Source organism: Camarhynchus parvulus, chromosome 9, assembly GCF_901933205.1.
Source record: "Camarhynchus parvulus chromosome 9, STF_HiC, whole genome shotgun sequence".
Taxonomy (NCBI): Eukaryota; Metazoa; Chordata; class Aves; order Passeriformes; family Thraupidae; genus Camarhynchus; species Camarhynchus parvulus.
In genome coordinates, this window is record NC_044579.1 from 19219494 (window position 1) to 19238400 (window position 18907).

At 46.5% G+C, this 18907-nt stretch overlaps 1 protein-coding gene across 1 annotated transcript in view; it reads right to left on the reverse strand.

The window, feature by feature from the left end:
* Nucleotides 1-468: 468 nt before the first annotated feature.
* PPP2R3A (protein phosphatase 2 regulatory subunit B''alpha) overlaps nt 469-18907 on the reverse strand; it is a 49322-nt gene continuing 30883 nt past the window's right edge. Inside the window, exons 5-14 of the mRNA XM_030954548.1 lie at nt 18347-18449; nt 16529-16603; nt 11364-11450; nt 8980-9136; nt 8163-8211; nt 7571-7660; nt 6432-6607; nt 5844-5962; nt 4968-5074; nt 469-863 (exon numbers count right to left, since the gene is read on the reverse strand). Of these exons, the coding sequence (XP_030810408.1) occupies nt 773-863; nt 4968-5074; nt 5844-5962; nt 6432-6607; nt 7571-7660; nt 8163-8211; nt 8980-9136; nt 11364-11450; nt 16529-16603; nt 18347-18449 (1054 nt within the window). The 3' untranslated portion in view covers nt 469-772. The remainder of the gene's footprint in view (nt 864-4967; nt 5075-5843; nt 5963-6431; nt 6608-7570; nt 7661-8162; nt 8212-8979; nt 9137-11363; nt 11451-16528; nt 16604-18346; nt 18450-18907) is intronic.

Genomic DNA, 18907 nt, shown 5'->3' on the forward strand with positions numbered 1-18907 from the left:
CACACCAGGCACAGGAGCTGAACAGCAGAGAGCTGTATTTGCTGTAAATACTCTGCAAAACACTTCCACAAAGTAGAAATCCACACAGACAAAGCTCTGGCCAGAGGCAGATCAGCACAGGAGGGGATACAGGACTAGAACAGGTAACTCTGTCTCAGATTCCAGGAGAAGATGATGTGGTGAAGTGCTGACACTGCTCACAGCAGTGAAACAGCCCAGGGGAAGAGCTTGGGGACAAAGCACAAAGGGACTTCACTCTCCCCATGTGCAGGCACATTCCCTTTGTTTCCAGGACAGGAAGGAAAAAAAGAACTTCACTGTTTTTTAACTGACCTGTGTTTTAAAGGATTTCTAGACACACTTTAAAGTTAATTTGGCAGCTCTTTTGTCACTCCTGGTATAAAGCCAAGAGGACAGAGTGGCACAGAACAGAACTGAGAAACGACCACTATAGGTGTTGCATGCAGCTGTTACAGGTAATCATTAGATGCTGGTATTTATTGCACATCTGGGGACATAACAGAATTTATATAGAAATGAAACAAGGTGCAATCACCATTTTCAGGAGTGTGCATGAGAACACATTGTAAAAAGCCTTTTCATAGAAATTACCTTATTGCAATTACACAGGAAGACAAAAAGGGGTCTCAAGTTTCAGTGTACAAAATAAAGCACATTGTTCCAATGACAGATTTAAGGAAAACCCCCAAGTGCCTTGGGACTGAATGCTATCCAGTTTGAAAGACATGGGCTGTCTTCCACTTCTCTAAGCTCAGAGATCTGAGATAATTAGCTTGTCTGACTTTTCTCCAGTTTCAGGGGGAGGTAAGACTTCATCTGTGTCATAGTCATCTTCACATGATCTGCAAAGACAAAAGGTGTGTCTTTAAAAGCTGTATTTTGCTTTTCAGGGCTGTTATTTCAGTGGCTACTAAATCAGCTGGCTAAAAGGCAGGAGAATGTGAGAGGTGAACCGTGAGGAGGAGATTCCTGAGGCATGGGGAAGAGGGTGGGAGTCACCAGTACTGACAGCAGCCATGGATCTGTGCTCCCATCCAGCCTCATCTCACTGGTGTTCAGCACTAGAAAATCTGAATCCAGCTTCAGAAACAATTGTCAGGAACTCCCAGAGCCCCAATAGTTCAGTGGAGAAATAAAGTCATCCAGCCACAGCCCCAGGGGAGCCTTGGCTCAGAAACACCTGGTTCAAAGCATCTTCTGGCTGAGGTGTGTTTTGACACACAGAACAACTGGGGCCACACTTTGATGTTCCTCTCTCTCTCAGCTGGAAGTTTGATATCCAGGATTGAGCATTTATGGTCCAAGGAGGTTTGGTGGGAATTCCCAGCTCCAGCTGCACTATCCAGGCTGGTTGGATTCCATGCCCTGCAGCACAGGCTATGGGACTCTCAGCCCATTCCTAGTCCCAAGAAATGTTTCAGTCACAGCATACTATGGGTTAGTTCTGCAGGGCTCCCAAGAAATTAAAGTTTTTCCTTTTGTTGTAAAGCAAGGCTGCTCACAAAGGAAATGCTGGAGCAGGTGCTCCAAAAGCCAGGACAGGAATGGTTCTCACGTTCAGTGGTAAACTGGGCTGCAAAAAGGTGAACTCCTTTGATAGCCCAGCATGGATGTGCCAGGAAGGAATTGTCCACCCCTTCCTGTGGTGTTTTTCCCTTGGCTGACCCACATGCAGGCACAGCAAACCCTTGGGAGGCTGTCAGGGTCTCTCCTGCTGTAGGCAGGATGCTCCCTGTGTGCAGGGAGACCAGCCCAGACCTTCCTGGAGAACACTGTCCTTCCTTCCACAAGGAAAGCACCTGCTTAGTAATTCTGCCACCTTCTGGATTCCTGCATAAGTGGGAGAAGGGAAACAATGGTCTGGTATGGATCCTGCACCAAACCTCTTCTGACCACGTGTGCAAGGTTGCCAAAATATGTGAAATTTGCACCCTTCATGCCTCACTGGTGCCTGTGGGGGCTGTGTTGCCCTGCCTCTCCCATCAGGAATGGATTGGGAATGTTTGCAGATGCCTCAGCTTCTCTAATCTCTCCTTGGTTTAAAGGATGCAGCTGAGGAAAACTTTGTATTGCCATTTGAATGCTGTTCTTAGAATGCTCCTTTTGTATCTACTTTTCCTCCAATTCTACCATCCTCTGTTAGCCTTGTCCTTTTCTCCTACAAATAGAACATGATTTCTTCCCTGCATTGCACAGGCAACAGCAGCAGGAGCTCCACTATAATCTTTTTCTTCAGGTGCCTTTTGCTTCTGCACTAAACCCTCTCATGTCTGCTTCCAAAGGGACTTCCCACTGTCCTTTATTCCTACACTTTTCCACTGCACTGGTTTGCTCCTTAAGGCTCAACAGTGCCTGCCTTTCCCATCCTGGAATAAATGCTTTCCACCTTTATTTTGAACAAGACTAGCACTAAAGGCAGTCAATCCTTGCTGTCCTCCCAGGCCAGTTTCAGAACTTCAGTCCTGTGAAAACAAATATGGCCTTGTGTAGGTTCAATACCCATTCCTTAAGACTCAACTGTGGCAACTCTAGGTTGTTCAGAGGAGGGGAATTACTCCAGGCAATTCTTTGCCCCTCCTTCTGGCAAACACACATTTTGGCTCTGGGTGGTTCAATTATGTCCTTGTTGCCCCTTTCCCTTCCTCACACTGCTGGGCTCTGGGAATGGAGCAGCTGAGCCATCAGACAACAGGAGGAACACAAGAACAGTGGTCTGAGCTACCTAAACCAACATCACCTGATCCTATGCCTCTGTCCCCATCTCTGCTCTGAGCAGGATGCTCTGCATTGTTCCCTGCCTCCCTGTTGCTCAGGGGACATTTTCCCCCCAGCAGCTGATAAAAGATGCTCTCCCTCCTTCTCTTCCTTCCCAGGTAGAAAGATCTCTTTCTCTGAAGGCAATGATGGTTTCCATGTCCATCAGCTGCCTGAGGCTGGGTTCTGGGACAAGAACCAAGCAGTGCTGCCCTGCCCTGCAGGGAAGGCTTGGCTTGCTGCAAAACCAAGGCTTGTATCTGCACAAAGGCTTGTGCTGGCCAGAGGCAGCTGTTGGTGCTGCCTCCAGAGAGCAGTGGGAGTATCCATTCCCCAGGGACAGCCTCTCTCTGTGGAATCTCACACAGGTCAGAGAGCAGAGCCTGGCTCAGAAGAGCTCAGACCAGCTGAGGCTTCCAGTGAAATGTGATGCTTTATTGCTGTCTTGAGTATGACAAGACCTTCCTCTTATTTTTGGTGACTGCAGCTCTCAATGGAGTCCAGCATCCTGGAAGTGGATGCTGGGAGTATCCACTGCCTTGATGAGATTCCCACTCTGGGAGCAGGGCTCTCTCCTGGGCATGCCTCAGCCAGCTTTAGACTGACTGGCTTTAGAAACTTTCCTTCCAGAGAAGCAGGGACAGGGCTAATCACAGAAGTGGGACACACTCATTAATGCATCTGTGATTGCTGAATGATGGTTGTTTTCAAATGTATTCATAAGACAAAGACCATATTTCATGTTCTGCCAGCTAACGTAGCCAGAAATCTTCCACTCTCCCAGATCTCACCAGGAATTGTCTTGGTTCTGTCCCCGCTCCCTGTTTCTGTCATCCTCAAAACACAGCAGAAATAATGTATGTGCAAAAACTCAATGGCTCTTTCTGGGAAATTTGTCTGGGCATCCAGCTCTTTGTTTTCTTTTTCCTTTCTTTTTTCCTTCGTGGTCTGTTGCTATGCTCCACAAATGAGATCTAATCCTGCTGCCATGACTACAGAGCTTTTCAGGGGCTCTTAAAAGCTGGCAGCCAGGTTGCTGACATGCTCTTTGCAGGAAGACACAGAGCTGCTTCAGACCAGCTTCAAAAATCTGACATCACCTGTCACTCTTCCCCTGGTTTTGATGACTTTGGGAATTCATGGTCCTGCATGAAGCTTTAATGGCAGCCTCCTGTTTCTTTTCTGTGCTGAGGACACAGGTGTTGCAAAGCAGCTGCAGGGAATGCAGCAATTTCATCTTCCATCCTGCCCTACCTCATCTTCCATGGTGAAGGCCACAGAAAGGCCAGCTCAGAGGGGCTGAGGGAACAGCCTGTTGCTGTTTGGATGCACAGGCAGAGAGGGGAATAGCTCTCAATAGCTTTGCAAATCTCTGTGCCTAATTAGTAGGTGCTACTGTTATCCCAAGCAATTTCCAGTGTGGGAAGTTCTGAAAACAATGCAATTTTCTCAATACTCTACTGGCTCTATAAATACTGCTTAAGACTGGATGCAATCTTAAATCATGCAGGATTAACACATGGTAAGCATTCTTTGGGTGGTTGAAAAATGAAGATGTCAACACAGACACAAATCTAAAGAAAGATTCGACTGAGTCTCCATTTATTTGCAGGGAACCCTTGCCCACAGAGAAGTTCTGGAACAACTGCTCTCCCTAAATTCACTGGCTAAAGATAGCTGGTGTGTCTGTCCAGAATCTTACAGAAGGCTGAAAACTGAGTGTAGGTATTGAAGAAACCAAATGTTTAAAAAAAAAGTCTCAACAAACTTAGTAAATGAATGAAAATATTGAAGTATCATTTACAAAGAGCACAGACTAATAGACAAAGCTGGGCTAAAGAAAGTCTCTGCCAGGTATAATAAATGTAACAGAGCTCCAGCTTCTAATCTGTGACAGTGTGACATGGTCAATACACAGCCAAGACCAGCAAAAGTCATTTGATCTCTATTTTTGGAAGGTGACCAAAAGAAATAGGCTTTGCCTTTTTTCCCCCTTCACAGCTGTGTGCAGCTGATCCAAGTGGCTGCCCCCCAACACCACTGCACTGCTGCTGCAGGAGCAGCTGTCCTGGGCCCCATGTGCTCCAGAGTCCAGTCTGAATTTCACCCCACTGCTCCACTCCACATGCCCCCACCAGTGCCCAGCTGGAGGCAGCTGTGTGTGCCCAGGGCAGTGCCAGGCCCGTGCTCACCCCTCCTGGAGCTGCTCATTCCCAGACTCCTCGGCCACCAGGATCTCGTACTCCTCAGCCGCGTACCTGTCCCAGTCTGAGGGCTCGGGGCTGTCACTGTCCATGTCCTAAAGAGATCACACAGTCAGCATCTGGGCTAGGAAGGAACGGATGGCAACAGCCAGGCAAAAATTGCCTTATCTGACAAAGTCACAACCACCTCAGTGTTTTAACATCTGCACACAAAGGACTATGAAAAGATACCTCTCAGGGTTTGTAAAGCTCAGCATGTGACCTGAGGTGCCAACAGACTGCATCTGCTCCACTTCAGAAATGCAACCACCACACACTTGCTGTGCTCCAGCTCAGTTTGTGCTCTCCATACAGGAGAGAAGAACTCGGTGGTTTCAAATCTGTCCATCAAAGGTTCATTGTAACTGATCTTTTGAGGGACTCTTCACAGTTTGCTAAGTTAGGGCAAGTTTTAGAGAAGATTACAGGAACACCTCTATAAATACCTAGTCCTCTGCCATTTAGTACAGGATGGGGATAGCAAGTTATCCCCCGGGTCCCACTTGACTGCTTTTATGATGATCCAGTTTAAGCAAACAAACAAACAAAGTGGTTCTGTCCTGGGATGTATTTAAGCCTTGAACCATGGAACCACAAAGTTTCTATTGCAGATTATGTGGGAACAACTGTGAGGAAACCAAAGCTGGTTTTGGCATCTCCTCCACTTTTCTGTACTTTGAGCAGATAAGAGGCTTCTAGGAGACAATCAATGAGCTGTACTTGTGAAAAAAGTGTTCTTTTATTCAGTTGGATTTTCCCTACATCCAGGAACACTCCAAAGATGAGTGTGAGATTTCCTTATTTAGAAATAAAGGTGATTTATACCTTTTGCACTGCAAAGGGATCCCTCTGTTCATTGTCCAGATATTTCTCTAAATTGAAGAAGGTGTTGAAGAACACATGAGCCATTCTGCACCTCTTCAGGTCTCGCAGGGTTACTCTTCCTGCAGAAAAAACCCACACGGTTGTTACCGAGTTTTTACAAAGGTTTTAATTGCGATGCCAGTAGGCTTCAAAAGCACAAAATTCCTTCCCAAGTCAGTCAAGGATTTTAACATTATTCAATAGATGGATGTGTTTATTAAGCCTAAATCTCACATACCATATGGAGGCCTTTGACATTCATGTGAAATATGAAGGCATGTGAATAGGGATGGTTCAATTTTACAGTGCAGGCTGTCAGCACATCCCACAGCTGGAGCACACAAGAAGTGTTGCTTCAGTCCCAGGCAGTTAATTCACAGGCTCTCTTGTTTTAGTATTTCAGCCCTCCTGATGCACAATATCATGGCCCAATGTGCAGTAACTTCTGCCCTGTGACTCACACAGGGCTCTGCCCAGGGCAGATGGGTTTCACAGTAGCTTCACCTTCTCAAACCCCCACAAATGAAAGGAGTGAAAGCTCTGACTTACCTTCCCTCTCTGGCTTAACAAGGTCCAGCATCTGGCACAGCAGGTCCTGGAAGGGCAGTGGCTCTATGCCCATCACCTCCATGCGCTCACACTGCTCCTCGTAGAAGAATTCCAGCTCGTACATGGACAGCACCCCGTCCCCGTCCAGGTCCATGCAGCGGAACCAGTACTCGATGCTGGGGACACAGCAGGGACACTGCACACTGCTCTGGGACACCCACACAGCACACACTACTGCACATTCTCCCTACCCACCCCCAAGGCTCTTCTGCCACAGCCTGCCATAAACGCAGGGATGACAAGACCCGTTGGGAGGGTCAGGGCACAGGCCAACACTCCAAGCACCTCCTGTTAGTCTCCCTGGTGGCTGTGAGCAGCACAGCCACACTCATTACCAGCCTCACCTGTACCCAGTGCTCACTGTGCTGCAGCCCAAGGGGGGCTCACGTAGGGCAGGGAGTCCCTGCCTGACCAACCAGCAAGAGCTGGCCAAATAGAGCCAACTCTGAGCCCAGGACACTGCAGGGACCCTGGTGAGGGACAAGGCAGCTGTGTCACGCACTCATTTGCTCCTTTATACACAAGGCAGAGCTCTCAGGCAGCTGCACTCTGCACCCCTCCTCTCCTCTGGAGGGTCCAAGCCTGCAGTTCTGGATTTTCCTTCTCTTGTTATGTGTAAGATCCCTTGTGCTAACACTCACATGCACATCTGGCTCACCCCTGCACAGCAGTCTCCTCCTGGCTGTACAAACCAGGCCACAGGCAGGTTTTACAAAGTGCCACAGTGAAGTTTCCCCACAAACTCTCCTTACACACCCACTCCACATGTGAAGGGATGTGCCCAACTGCTGCCAGCACCTCAGGAGTGTGTGCTCAGAGACAGTGCCTCATGGCATGAGGCGATCAAAGGCACTGATAACTACCAATACATTAAAAATTGCAAGAAAACTCTGCTTGTACACAAGTTTTCCTCAAGAAATGCAAAATATTTGACCAGCCATCACTGGTAAGATATTTTCTTCCTAACAACTTCCAGACCCCAAGCTGCTCTCTCTTTTAGAAAGTGGTAGGTCACAGAAGTTTTCTTATCTTATTTGCTCATCTCTATGATTTTACTAAGACACAGACATCAGTCTCACCTTGTAGCACTCCTTTTGTCTTCCTCTGAAATTAGGAGCCACACAAAATCTGCATAACTCATGCGCCCTTCCTTTTGAACTTCAGTGCCTCTAGAAGACATAGCAGAAAAAGAATAATTAAAAACCACCAGGCCCCTAAACACTCAAGATGTCATCAAAGATATATTTCAAATCATTAGTGAGAGAAAATGGGGCACTGTCACCTATTTAGCCTGTACTCCCTGTACCCTGCAGCACCAGGTACCGCATTTGCTGCCTTTTATCACTGCAGAGCTGAAGCTCATCTGCCACATCCCCTCCCACAGCACATCCCTTTTCAGAGACTTCAAAGCAGTGCTCTCCAGCTATCCCTGTGCCATGTCTTCCAGCTATGCCCAGTTATCCCATCCTATGGGATTTTTATTTTGTTTTCTTAAGTTACCCAGAAGTCTCACTCCATGTTCAGGCAGCTCCAGCTGGAGCTGGAGTGAAACTTGGAATAGCTTCTGTTGGAAACCATTCTGATCAGGGGCATTTCTGAGAATAACCTGTACTTCTCAGCCTGACAAAAATTGCCTTCTCTTCTTCCCCCAAGCAGAGTGCTAGTCCTTACCTCACCACAGCACCACTGAATATCCTCTCAATGATCCTGTTTGACAAAGCTGGAAACAAGGAAAACATGGGGAAAATGAAGCTACAGCAATAACTACAATCAGTTGTTCATGCTGAATCCACACAAAGCCCCTGCCCATTGTTAAAAGGGGCTCCACCTTCACCTACCCAGCCCTATGATCAACACTGCTGAGTCCTGTGACCGCCACACTCTCCCAGAACCCCCATGGCCTCCCCATAAATGCCTGCACTTGGAACACATGGGTGTTTTAGCCCTTTGTGGATTTGTATTCCATTAATCTATCTATGACCCTGGAACCTTCAAAAACAAGCAACTTTGGGAAAGGAAGTTCTGTGCTGAACTGCAGAGATACTCTGCAGAGTCCATCTGCAAGCTGAGATCCCCCAAGTTTCACTGGACTCTGGATTCCTCCCATGCATAACTGGATTGCACTTCAACAATCTCTGAGGTTCACAAAGGCTCATCCTTCTTGTCCCTACTTCCAAGTTCCTGCAAAGCCCTCAGTAAATAATAAACAAGTTTCAGGACATTATTTTAGCCTGTCTTCCTGGCAGTGACCCACACAGGAACAGAAGCTCCATCTGTAGCTGCTCATGCAGAAAATTGTGTGTCCTGCAGTTCTCTGTGTCTAAGCTCGCACAACTCCTCTTCTAAAGCAACATTTATTTAAGAGATGGGTGGCTACATTAAAACTTTTTCTGAGGCATCAAATTAACCAGATTAAAGGCAGGCTTTAGTCTTCAGTAGGAACATTGTGTTTTCAGCAATGCCCTCACCACATCTGCAGGCAGCATACCTTGATCACTGTACCTAGCCAGGTCCTTCTGGCTGATGTAAAGGTCATGGTCAGTATCCAGCTCCCAGAATTTGCAGTATATGACATAAAAGTGCTCGTATGAGAAGTAATCTGTGATCTGATTTATGTCATCCTCTTCTTCCAAGAGAGCAAGAGTCTGAAAGGGTACAAACACAGTGGGAAGTTAAAGCTGGGTGAAGAGGCAGCTCAGCAGCTGACGTGCTCCAGTGTCTCAGGGAGCTGGGTGAACACAGCCCTGAGAACTAACCCAAAGTGCAGCCTTTCCCCAAGAGATGTGGTTGCTGTATTCCTTAGCAGGCCCCTACAGAGCACCTGGCTGGGCCATCCTGCTTAGCACAACATCTCTGCCACTCCTGTCAACAACTTTTGCTCATTTTCCCCTCTAGTGAAGAGTGAGGCAGAGAAACAGGAACACAAACTGCTGTGTCAGCTGGGATCCATGGTCTGGGAGACAATCCTGACCTGCACCAGAGACTCTTAGACACACTTCCAGCAGCAAGTCCACAGTCTTCCACAGGACCTGAGGTCTTCCACAGGACCTGAGGTTGATCTTTACACATCACACATCCCTGTCTGCCTCCTGAAGGGCAAAATCAAGTCTTGTTCCAGACTCACACCTGGACTGGGACAGCAGGGATGGACCCCAAACTAATCCCACTGGCTTCCCTGTGCTGTTGCAGGAATAATTTTGGTTTAACTGCGAGACTTAGACAGATTTCCAACCATAACATCTGTTGACATGTCTTACTAGGAAACATTTAGTGCTAACATCCATTTTTCATTCCCACTTTACACCTCCCCTGTCCTTCCCAGCAACGAGAAGGCATTTACACATTTCCCAGTGCCACCTCCCTACTTTTCTTCTTGGTGCTGAGGCCAGAAGCCTTCTTGTCTAATAAATCATTGCTCCAGTGAGCTGCAGGCCTGGCCCCTCCTGCCCTCACAGCCTCTCCCAAGGGAGCAGGGAAAACACAGCCTGAGCTATCCCAGGGAATGGTGTCCTCAGGCAGGCAGGCCCAGTGGCCCTGCTACCCACAACCATAAAAACAGATGCTGTGTTATGTGTTGGCACTGGTATTTCAACACCATCTTCCAGACACATCCAAGGAATTCAACTGGATCCAAACAAAACTCTCACATCCTGCTATCCACCAGGTTCAGTGATGTTCTGGCAGGGATAACAGGATGGCATTGCCAGACCTGCACTACTCTGACTGCTGACACCCAAGTCTCAACACCTTTGATCCATCACTCACTGGCCTCTCCAGACTGTGTCTGTCTCTCTCTCTTTACACATGACAATAACTGGGGAGCTTTTGCCATTACTATTTTTTTCTTCTGTAGATCACACCCAAGGATGCCATTTAGACATGCAGCAAGGAGCTGAACTTCCCTGCTGCAGGAGATGAAAGGCAGAGTAGATATGAAAGGAGAAAAATTCAGAGAATGTTTAAAGGGAGAAAATGAGTGAATAAAGATGCAGAATAATCTGGGAAGATTTATTTGTAACAGAGGTTGGGAAAGAACAGCGATCCTAGGGCTTGGACTGGCATGAACCAATTCAGAAGAGCACTCATTTTTCCATTAGCTGATGGGGTCAAGTAGGGGAGATGATGTCTGAAAGGAGAAAAAATGTGAATTCATACTTGAGGGGTTTGAGGAAGACGGCACACTACACCTGGAAGGGCAAACAGGACACAGGAGGGAAATCTCACTGGTTTAGCCAGTCCTTCAGCTTTCAGCTCAAGACTTTCTGGCTCTTCAGGCTGGGCTGGACATGAGAAGCTTAAGACAGTCTTAACCTGGTGCTCTTTTGGGCAAAATACACAGAGGACAGAGATCCAAACCCGGACATAAGGACACACTGCAGGCACTGGAACAAGAACTAAGCTCCATTCATTATCGTGGAGATCAGCTCCTGAGGTGCCTCATCCTGCAATTGCAGAGATATTCCTGACCAGCTGTCAGTGGGCTGAGGGCTGCCTAGGAGGAAGGAAATTGGCTCTCCTACCCTTGGCACTCCTGCAGCTCTTCTTGGCTGCTTGTAAGCCACTTCACATGGGTGCAATGCCATGTCCTGCTTCCCTCCTGCTGTCCGGACCAGGAGCCAGGCTGCTGCTCCATGTGGCCTCAGAGCAGGAAAACAGTCACACCCTGACCTTCTCTCAGCACCCTGGGGTCATTCCTGTCCCTGCTCTTCTCACCTCAAGTCAGACAGAGCTCCTCCAGTAGCCCCAGCAGACTGCTGGCCCTGAGCACCTGGCTCATCCCACTGCAGCCCAGGTGCAGCTCCCTCAGCACCCAGGCACAGGACAAGGAATGCTGCTGCACCCTGGCTCCTGCTCCCACACACACCCACATACCTGCAGGAAATTGCTTTTCCTCAGCTCTGTCAGAGTGATCTTCCCTGACCAGGAGCGATTGACTGTGTAGAATATCCTCTGGATAACCTGCAACAAATGAACACTGCTCTTGAAATCAGCTCCTGAAACACAGCACTCTGGGAAGTTAAATGCAGTACCCTGGTTCATTCACTCATCCTAAGGAGACCTCTTTTTGAAAACTGTTTTGGGATCTTTTTCTGTAGATAGTACTATCCTTAACTGACTACACAGTCTGAAAGTAATACTTGCTTCTTAAACAGTATTATCCCTTTTCAGTGTGGAAACATTTCCACTGCCCTAAATTCACCTCTTTGGGCATGCAGATGTATTATTTATGTCAGAAAACATGCTCCAAGTGCTGATGAACCACTTTGAGTTTTTCACATTTAAAGGGATGTAGTTTGCATGGATCCCCAATGAAATAGGCTTCTAGGGGAAAAGAGAAAAAAAAAGACTTCTGATTCTTCTGGTTCCTGCAGTTCCTGCAGAGGAAGGAGATGTAAATGAAAGAGAAGGTGAATGTCTGACGCATTGTAACATGTAAATGGAATAGAAGGTGAATGTCTGACCCATTGTAACTATAACAATGCCTTATGTTCCAGTGCCTCTGCTGAAAGTAAGCAGGAGAGGTTCTGTTTGCAATTATTTTGGGCAGGTGTTAACCTTGTTTGGCTCCTTCCCAGATCGGCCTCTGGTGAAAGTGAGCAAAAATCATGGGGGAGAGGCACAGAACTCTCAGAAGCCAAAAGCAAACAGCTCCCAGTGTGAGACTGAGCTCACTCCCAAGCTCCTCAAAAAAGCAAACAGCCCTTCCCAGTCTGCTCCCTGTCAGCTGTCAAGTAACATCACAGAGTAGGGAACCACAAATGTGTGACCAAGCACATGCAAGAATAAACCCAACAGGGCAAACAACAACAAATAAATATCACTGGCATGAGAAAGGGGAATACAATTAATTTGACTATCAACATTGAAATCTTGTTGACCAAACCTACTACAAACCTTTGATGTCTCTAACATGCAAGCACATTACCCCAGAGTTTTGGTAACCTTCAGTGCACACTATTCCAATGCAAAAATTAACTTTACACAACAATGTGGACATTACAGGGATCAATCCAGCTAGCAGATTACATGGGATGGATTTCTCTTTTAGTCAGAACTAATTTCAAGTGGGCAACCACTACTGAAGGGCCATCTTTGGACTCAGTCAAATGCTGGTTCTTAGTCCAGAACAGATCCAGAACCAAGTGTGAGATTGCTCCCAGCAGTCTGCTTTGGGGTACACAGTGAGACAGCAATTGATGATGGCACACACAACTCTGAGAGCACCAAGAATGATGTGAGGATTCAAATGTACCCTGAAGAGACAGAACTGATCGATTCAACTTAGCTGAGCATGACACCTTTGGTAAAACTGCAGGCTCTTCATCCCTCCAGGCTCAGAGGTGAATATCCTTTTTAAGTTGGGTGTCATTTTAATTAAAAACAGACCAAAACCCAGATCTATCCTAAGTGTAGCAATCACTGAACAATGTTCTGTGGCCTGTGTAGCACAAGATGTCAGATTAGGTAATCACAATGATCCTTTCTGGTCTTAAGCACAATGTTTGTTTCTTCTTTCATGTCTCTGGTAGCCACTGCCATTCTGGTCTCCATTTCTGGACTTTGTTTGGTTTTTGCTTCCAGCCTGCACAAGAGCTCAGAGACTGGAGTGGTCTCACCTCTCACATCACCCATTATCACACCTGACAACTTTGTAGCAACTCTTAAAAATACAAAGTGTTCACACCATTCCAAAGACTCAAAAATAGCAATCCTAAGAATCAGAAACAGGACCCCATACCAGTAATTCTTTTCCTCTGCCTGCAGGGTAGTAAAAGACAACAAACTATTCTCATTTGTGACATATAAACTGTTTGTCTACCAGACCACATTGATAAAGATGTTCCATCTGCTCCCTCCTCACCCATCTGTAAAAAAAAAGCCATTCAGAGGCAAAATGGGATCTCTTTTCATGTTTCTTACCATGTCCAGTCACTCAGTGAAGCCTTTATTATTCAAATAATGGCCCAGTTTCCATGGACAGTACATAGTGTATATCTCACTATAAATCTCAGTATTTATCCTTTTATTTTCCAGGTTGTAAACACCAAGCTGTTAAAAAAAGCATTTGGGAAATGTCCTAGATCACCACCCAGCCTGAGATGATACGCAGCATGAAAGTCACACTTGTCACTTAGGCCACAATTAGCTTCATTTTTCTTAGTTCAGTACACAACCACAGACCCACAGAACATCTTGAGTTGGAAGAGGGCACAAGGATCATGGAGGCAAATTCTTAACTGGCCTTTGGAAAGAGGAGCCTCTTTCTACTGCCCCATTATCCTCATGTAATTAATTGACCTCCAGGCCCAAACCATTCACAGATGAGTTCCAGACTTTTCCCCAGTCTCCCCACACAAGAACAAAAACAATTGTGGACAAAACAGGAACCTTTATTAATCCCTGTGGCCATTGTCCCCTTACACATTTGCATTGATGCTACTGTAAAAGCTGAAGCACTTTTCCACAAGCTTTAACCTTTAAACTGTTTTTAGCACGCAGCTTTCCAAGGGCAGCATGCACTGCTAACTCTGAGCCTGGTCTGAACATTCAGGTAGAAGTCACACTAAAGCTTTACAACAAATGCCACAGGATAGTCTGTGATGTTCTGCATCATCGTCACCAGCTTCAGGAGTTGTCTCTGTTGAAACAAACACAACTGCTTTAGTAATACAGTGGCCAATAAAACAGATATGATACAGATGAAATTCCAGCCTGTTGTGTCCAAAAGGCCCCTTTAAAAGGTTCTGAGGTGGCAGTAAGAACTGAAATGTGCATTGACATCTTACCCATCCTAGACTGTGAGGTCACTCTCCAGGAGATCTCAGCCAAGTGATGCTGTACCCAGCAATGAACACAAAGCCATGTGTCCTTAGAGCCCTGGTCTGTAACATAAACATAAACTGTGATTCTTGTGTGGCAGCAAATACAGCACTCTGTCTCTGTAAGGAGGTATAAGGCACTCTACCTTGAAGCAATAAAAATGATCCAAGTGGTCTCAAAATCCAAGGACAAAGCTGTTTCCTTCATTGCCTCCTGGTGGAAATACTGGATTTTGTAGCATTAAAGAGGGATGTGCCAAACTGTCTGTGAAAGGAGAGGTGAGCAATAGGAACTCCTGCTACCAGAGAGCAGAGCCACTGCTGCAGAGCACTGAGTGCTGCCCCTCCAGATGGGCACAGCCTGCCCAGCAGCCTCCTGCCTCCCCAGGGGCTGGCCCTGCTCCAGCCCAGGGAGATTCTGCTGTCAGCACAGACCCCCAGAGCAGCACTGTCCTGGCAGCTGAAGGACAGCTCCCCTCTGCCAGGTGTGCTGCTCCACAGCCCTCTCCTCAGCTCCAGGAGAGCTGCCTTTGGAGCAAGCCTGGAATCCACCTGTGTCCCAGCACTGCCAGAAGGATGCCCAAAGGCTCTGACTGCAGCAGGAAAGCACAGCACACATACAGGCAGGATCAAGAACCACTCAGGAGCTTCATGTACTCATCAAAGTCTGGCTTTGGTGACACAGCACCAGACCCAAGCACCAGGAAAGTGGTACAAAAGGAGAGAGGAAGGAAAAGGTGCTGCCCTTTAGCAGCAGCCTGCACTTCAGTTATCTGGAAGTGGAAGCTCAGCTTCACACAGCTGGTCTCAGCCACATTTGTGCAGTGCCCTGGGTGAGTCCAGAAAGGGCAGCAAGGGTGCTCATGTGAGGGATTACCCTACAAAGACATTTGTTTCTTGCCTGAAGAATACAGGAACAGTGTGTGACTTCAGAGGAACCCATGAAGGCAGTTGCAGAGAACTGCCTTTGTCAGCAGCCAGGGCAACCACACATGGCATTGACCCATGGATGCTGCAGTCAGAAACCAACCCTACGTGTGACCTTAAACCTTTCAGTCTCACCCTTCCATGCACTTGAAACACCAAATACCAGGGTGCATTGTGCCTCAGGCACTTTCCACACTCACCCTTTCACGTGCCTCCATAATTCCCTGGCCATTCCTATACCTGTTCTGGCTTAATATTTATGTTGTCTTGCTCCACAGGGACTAAACATATTGATTACACACTGCTGTTCACTGTCATGTTCAAGTGCATCTACAATTGATTACACACTGCCATTGTTCACTGTCATGTTCAAGTGCATCTACAATTGATTACACAATGCCATTGTTCACTGTCATGTTCAAGTGCATCTACAACATTTAGAATGGATTCTCATTATACATTTTCATTAGTGTGACAGTTCAGGGTTTGCCCTGAAGAAGAGTCTTTGTGCCATCTGCTCCTTACAGGAAAGGAACAAGTGTGCCAGGAGCCTCCCAGCTGCCATGTGTGGTGCAGCCCCAGGCAGGCCCTGGCAAGCAAACAACAGAAACTTTAAGCCCTGAGCCCTGTTGAATCCAGCTCCCACCAGGTCTGTCATTATTTGAATTTGTTACTGCTGCAGAGATAAAACTTCCCAACATTTATACCTTTTATCTAGACTCACACCCAACACCAGTCAAGCTCAAGGCTTAAAAAAAATACAAATACACTTAGGTAAAGTACCAATCTTAGTGCTGACTGCAGAGCTGGAACAAAGCTACCAAACAAAGCCCAGCCACAAAAGCTTGGGGACAGAGAGCCTGGACAGGCATCCTGGCAAAAGGAAGGTTGGACAGCAGATCCCTGGAGGCAAATGGAGCTTTGCACTGAGGAACAGTCACGGATTCTCCAAGCCTCAGTGACAGAAACCTTCAAAGTCTCAGCAGCCCAACACTATTCAGGGTGACTTAGCAGCTCCCAAAGACCAAAGGACTTTTTTTCCATTCATCAGGCCAAAAAAGATGTTTTTATACATTTGCTTAAGACCAGAAAGAACCATTATTAACCTTCAGAATAACCCTTGGCACATACAAGCAGATTATTTTTCTTTTGGAAGCAGTTGTTAAAACACCTCATGGTGAGTAATAAAAACACCTATATTTTTCAATAACTGAAGGATTTGCTGGTAGGAAGAGTCACAGATCCCAAAGGGAGGCAGAGGCACCACAGAGGATCAGAGAAGCAGCCTACCGTTGTGATATACCGGGAATGGAACTCCGGAGCATCCTTCAGGAACGTGAGGCCAGGATGAGTTTCTACCACATCCTGCAAGGTAAGAGAAAATGAATGAAATAGATTTTCTTCTCCTTTAAATGCTTTGAAGTTACTGGGTTTACAAACCAATACTTTTGCTTACTCTTGAAACTATTTGCAGCATTAATAGTAAAACTGAAATCTTTTAATCTACCAAGAGAACCTTCTATTACAGTAATAGAATGCATTTGCTGGCAATACGCACCTGGTGGGCCAGTTTGATTTACTTAAGGACAGAAAAACAAAGGAAGAGAGTTAGTGAGTAGATGAAAACTCATTTTCATTGAATGAGACAAAAATTAATTAGTTGACCATGCAACTATCTCCTCTCCAAGATTTTTGTTTTCCTCCATTCATTGAAGATATTAACATTTGTTAGAACTAGGTGTCAGAAATAAACATTCCTTGAGAAAGTCTCCTATGTCCAATGAAAGCTGTGTGAGCCTCAGAATGCTTACAGATATGATTAGTGCTTTTCCAAAATTCACTTGGACTACCTGTGGAGATGCCTCTTTCTCAAGACCAGCTTTTTGTAAGTCAAACACTGGCTCACAATGCCAAATCTGCATGATCAAATCCATGAAGAAACTGCCCAGATCCCGAATGAATCAGTTCAGATCCTGCATGAATCAATGCCTGTGTAATTTCTCCATGTCTGACTCCTCTACCCTTCAAAGGTGTTCCAAGTTCTGCTGTGCCTGTTCCATGTCGTGGTGCCCTCAGGGGTGTGATATACCCAATTTTTGGGCAGTATAACAGGATGTCTCAGATGGTGGCGTAAATCAGGGTAATTGTGCTGATCTCTGGCTGACTGACAGACAGGACTGTGCATGCCTTGGATTGCACCAGGAGCTAAAGAGCAGAGCTGCAATCCACCAGGAAAGGCAGTGTGCCCAGTGGAGAAGAGATGAAGAGCAACATGAGCAAATGTACCCATCACAACCCCAGTTCTGTCTGAGACAGAAACAGCCAGCACAGACACAGAATCTTTCCCCAAAGCAGCATCTCCACAGAGGTTTTACCCAGAGGGCAGCACTGTGTGAGAAATCTGGGGATGTGTGGAAAAGATCAGAAAAAGTACAACTGCTGATCAGAGGGGCAGATGGATATGATTTAGAGACACTATAGAGAAGCCCTATCCAGAGCCTGCATAAATGGTCACAAATAATTAAAACAACTATACTTTGTTAAAGTTAATGAAAGGGAAAGAAAGACATGAAATGAGGATGTGCAGATTTAGCCTGAACATGAGGAAAAAACCAAAAAGCAGTGACATTTGTGCACTAGCAGGTTTAGAGGCATATACAGAACAATTGGAACTGCAGAAATTTTGCCAAGATCTCCATGTGATACTGTATCTGGTAGTCTGGCTAGACGAAGTTAATTATAACTGTCTTGCCAAGCAACTTTTACAGCTTTTCCAATAAGCTTTTATGTTGTACTTGACTATCAACAGCAACAAGCATTTTTCCCAATATCCACATTGAGAAATGGGGCAAATTCCAGCCTGGTTATAAGGCACTGATAAATATGAATCCTGACAAGAGACCAGTCCTCAATGCCTTTAGCAGTATTTGCAGCTGCTTTGGCACTTAAGCACTTCAAAAGCTTCTTTCTATTTCACTCCAAGATGAACCCCACCCAGGTGCTGTTCAAAAATAGAAATAAACCAAAGGTCTGCTCGTCCTTGGTAAACATTTATTGCCGCAGAAACAAAGAAGGTGCCAAGTGAACACAGAGGAGCTGGGGCAGTACCTGCAGCAGCGGGATGAAATCCTCCTGTTGTAGGCAGTCACAGCCAGGCTTTGCCAGAAGGGAAGTGAACCTGGAGGCATCGTCGTGGCAGCTCCGCAGGATTCTGTGGGAGAGGGGAGGAGTTACTCCAGCCCTTCGCACCTCCCAGGAGCCCCGGGAGGGTCACAAGGGCCTTAGAGCCCTTGTGCTGGGAATCACTCAAATGCTGACCTCAGACTGCCAGCACTTCCTTCAAGGTCTTTCAGCTGCACCAGAGCACCCAGCAGGGATTTTTTCCCAGGTTAACGCTGCTGTGGTAAAGCAGCTTCCTTACTAAGCACCTGTGGTTAGTAAGGAATCAGACTCTTGCCAGTGCTGCAGGCTCACTCCAGGTGAACAGCACCAGCCCAGTGGGATGTCACAGGATGTGCTCTCTAACCCTTCACTATACTGCAATATTTGGGGAGATTGCCAAACTACAGAGACTGAATATTCGCTCAGAAAAATCACTTCTCACAAGGAAAAAGGGCATCCCCTGTTAATTGTGGCCCATCTGGAGCTGAGCACCAAAGCCACAGAGAA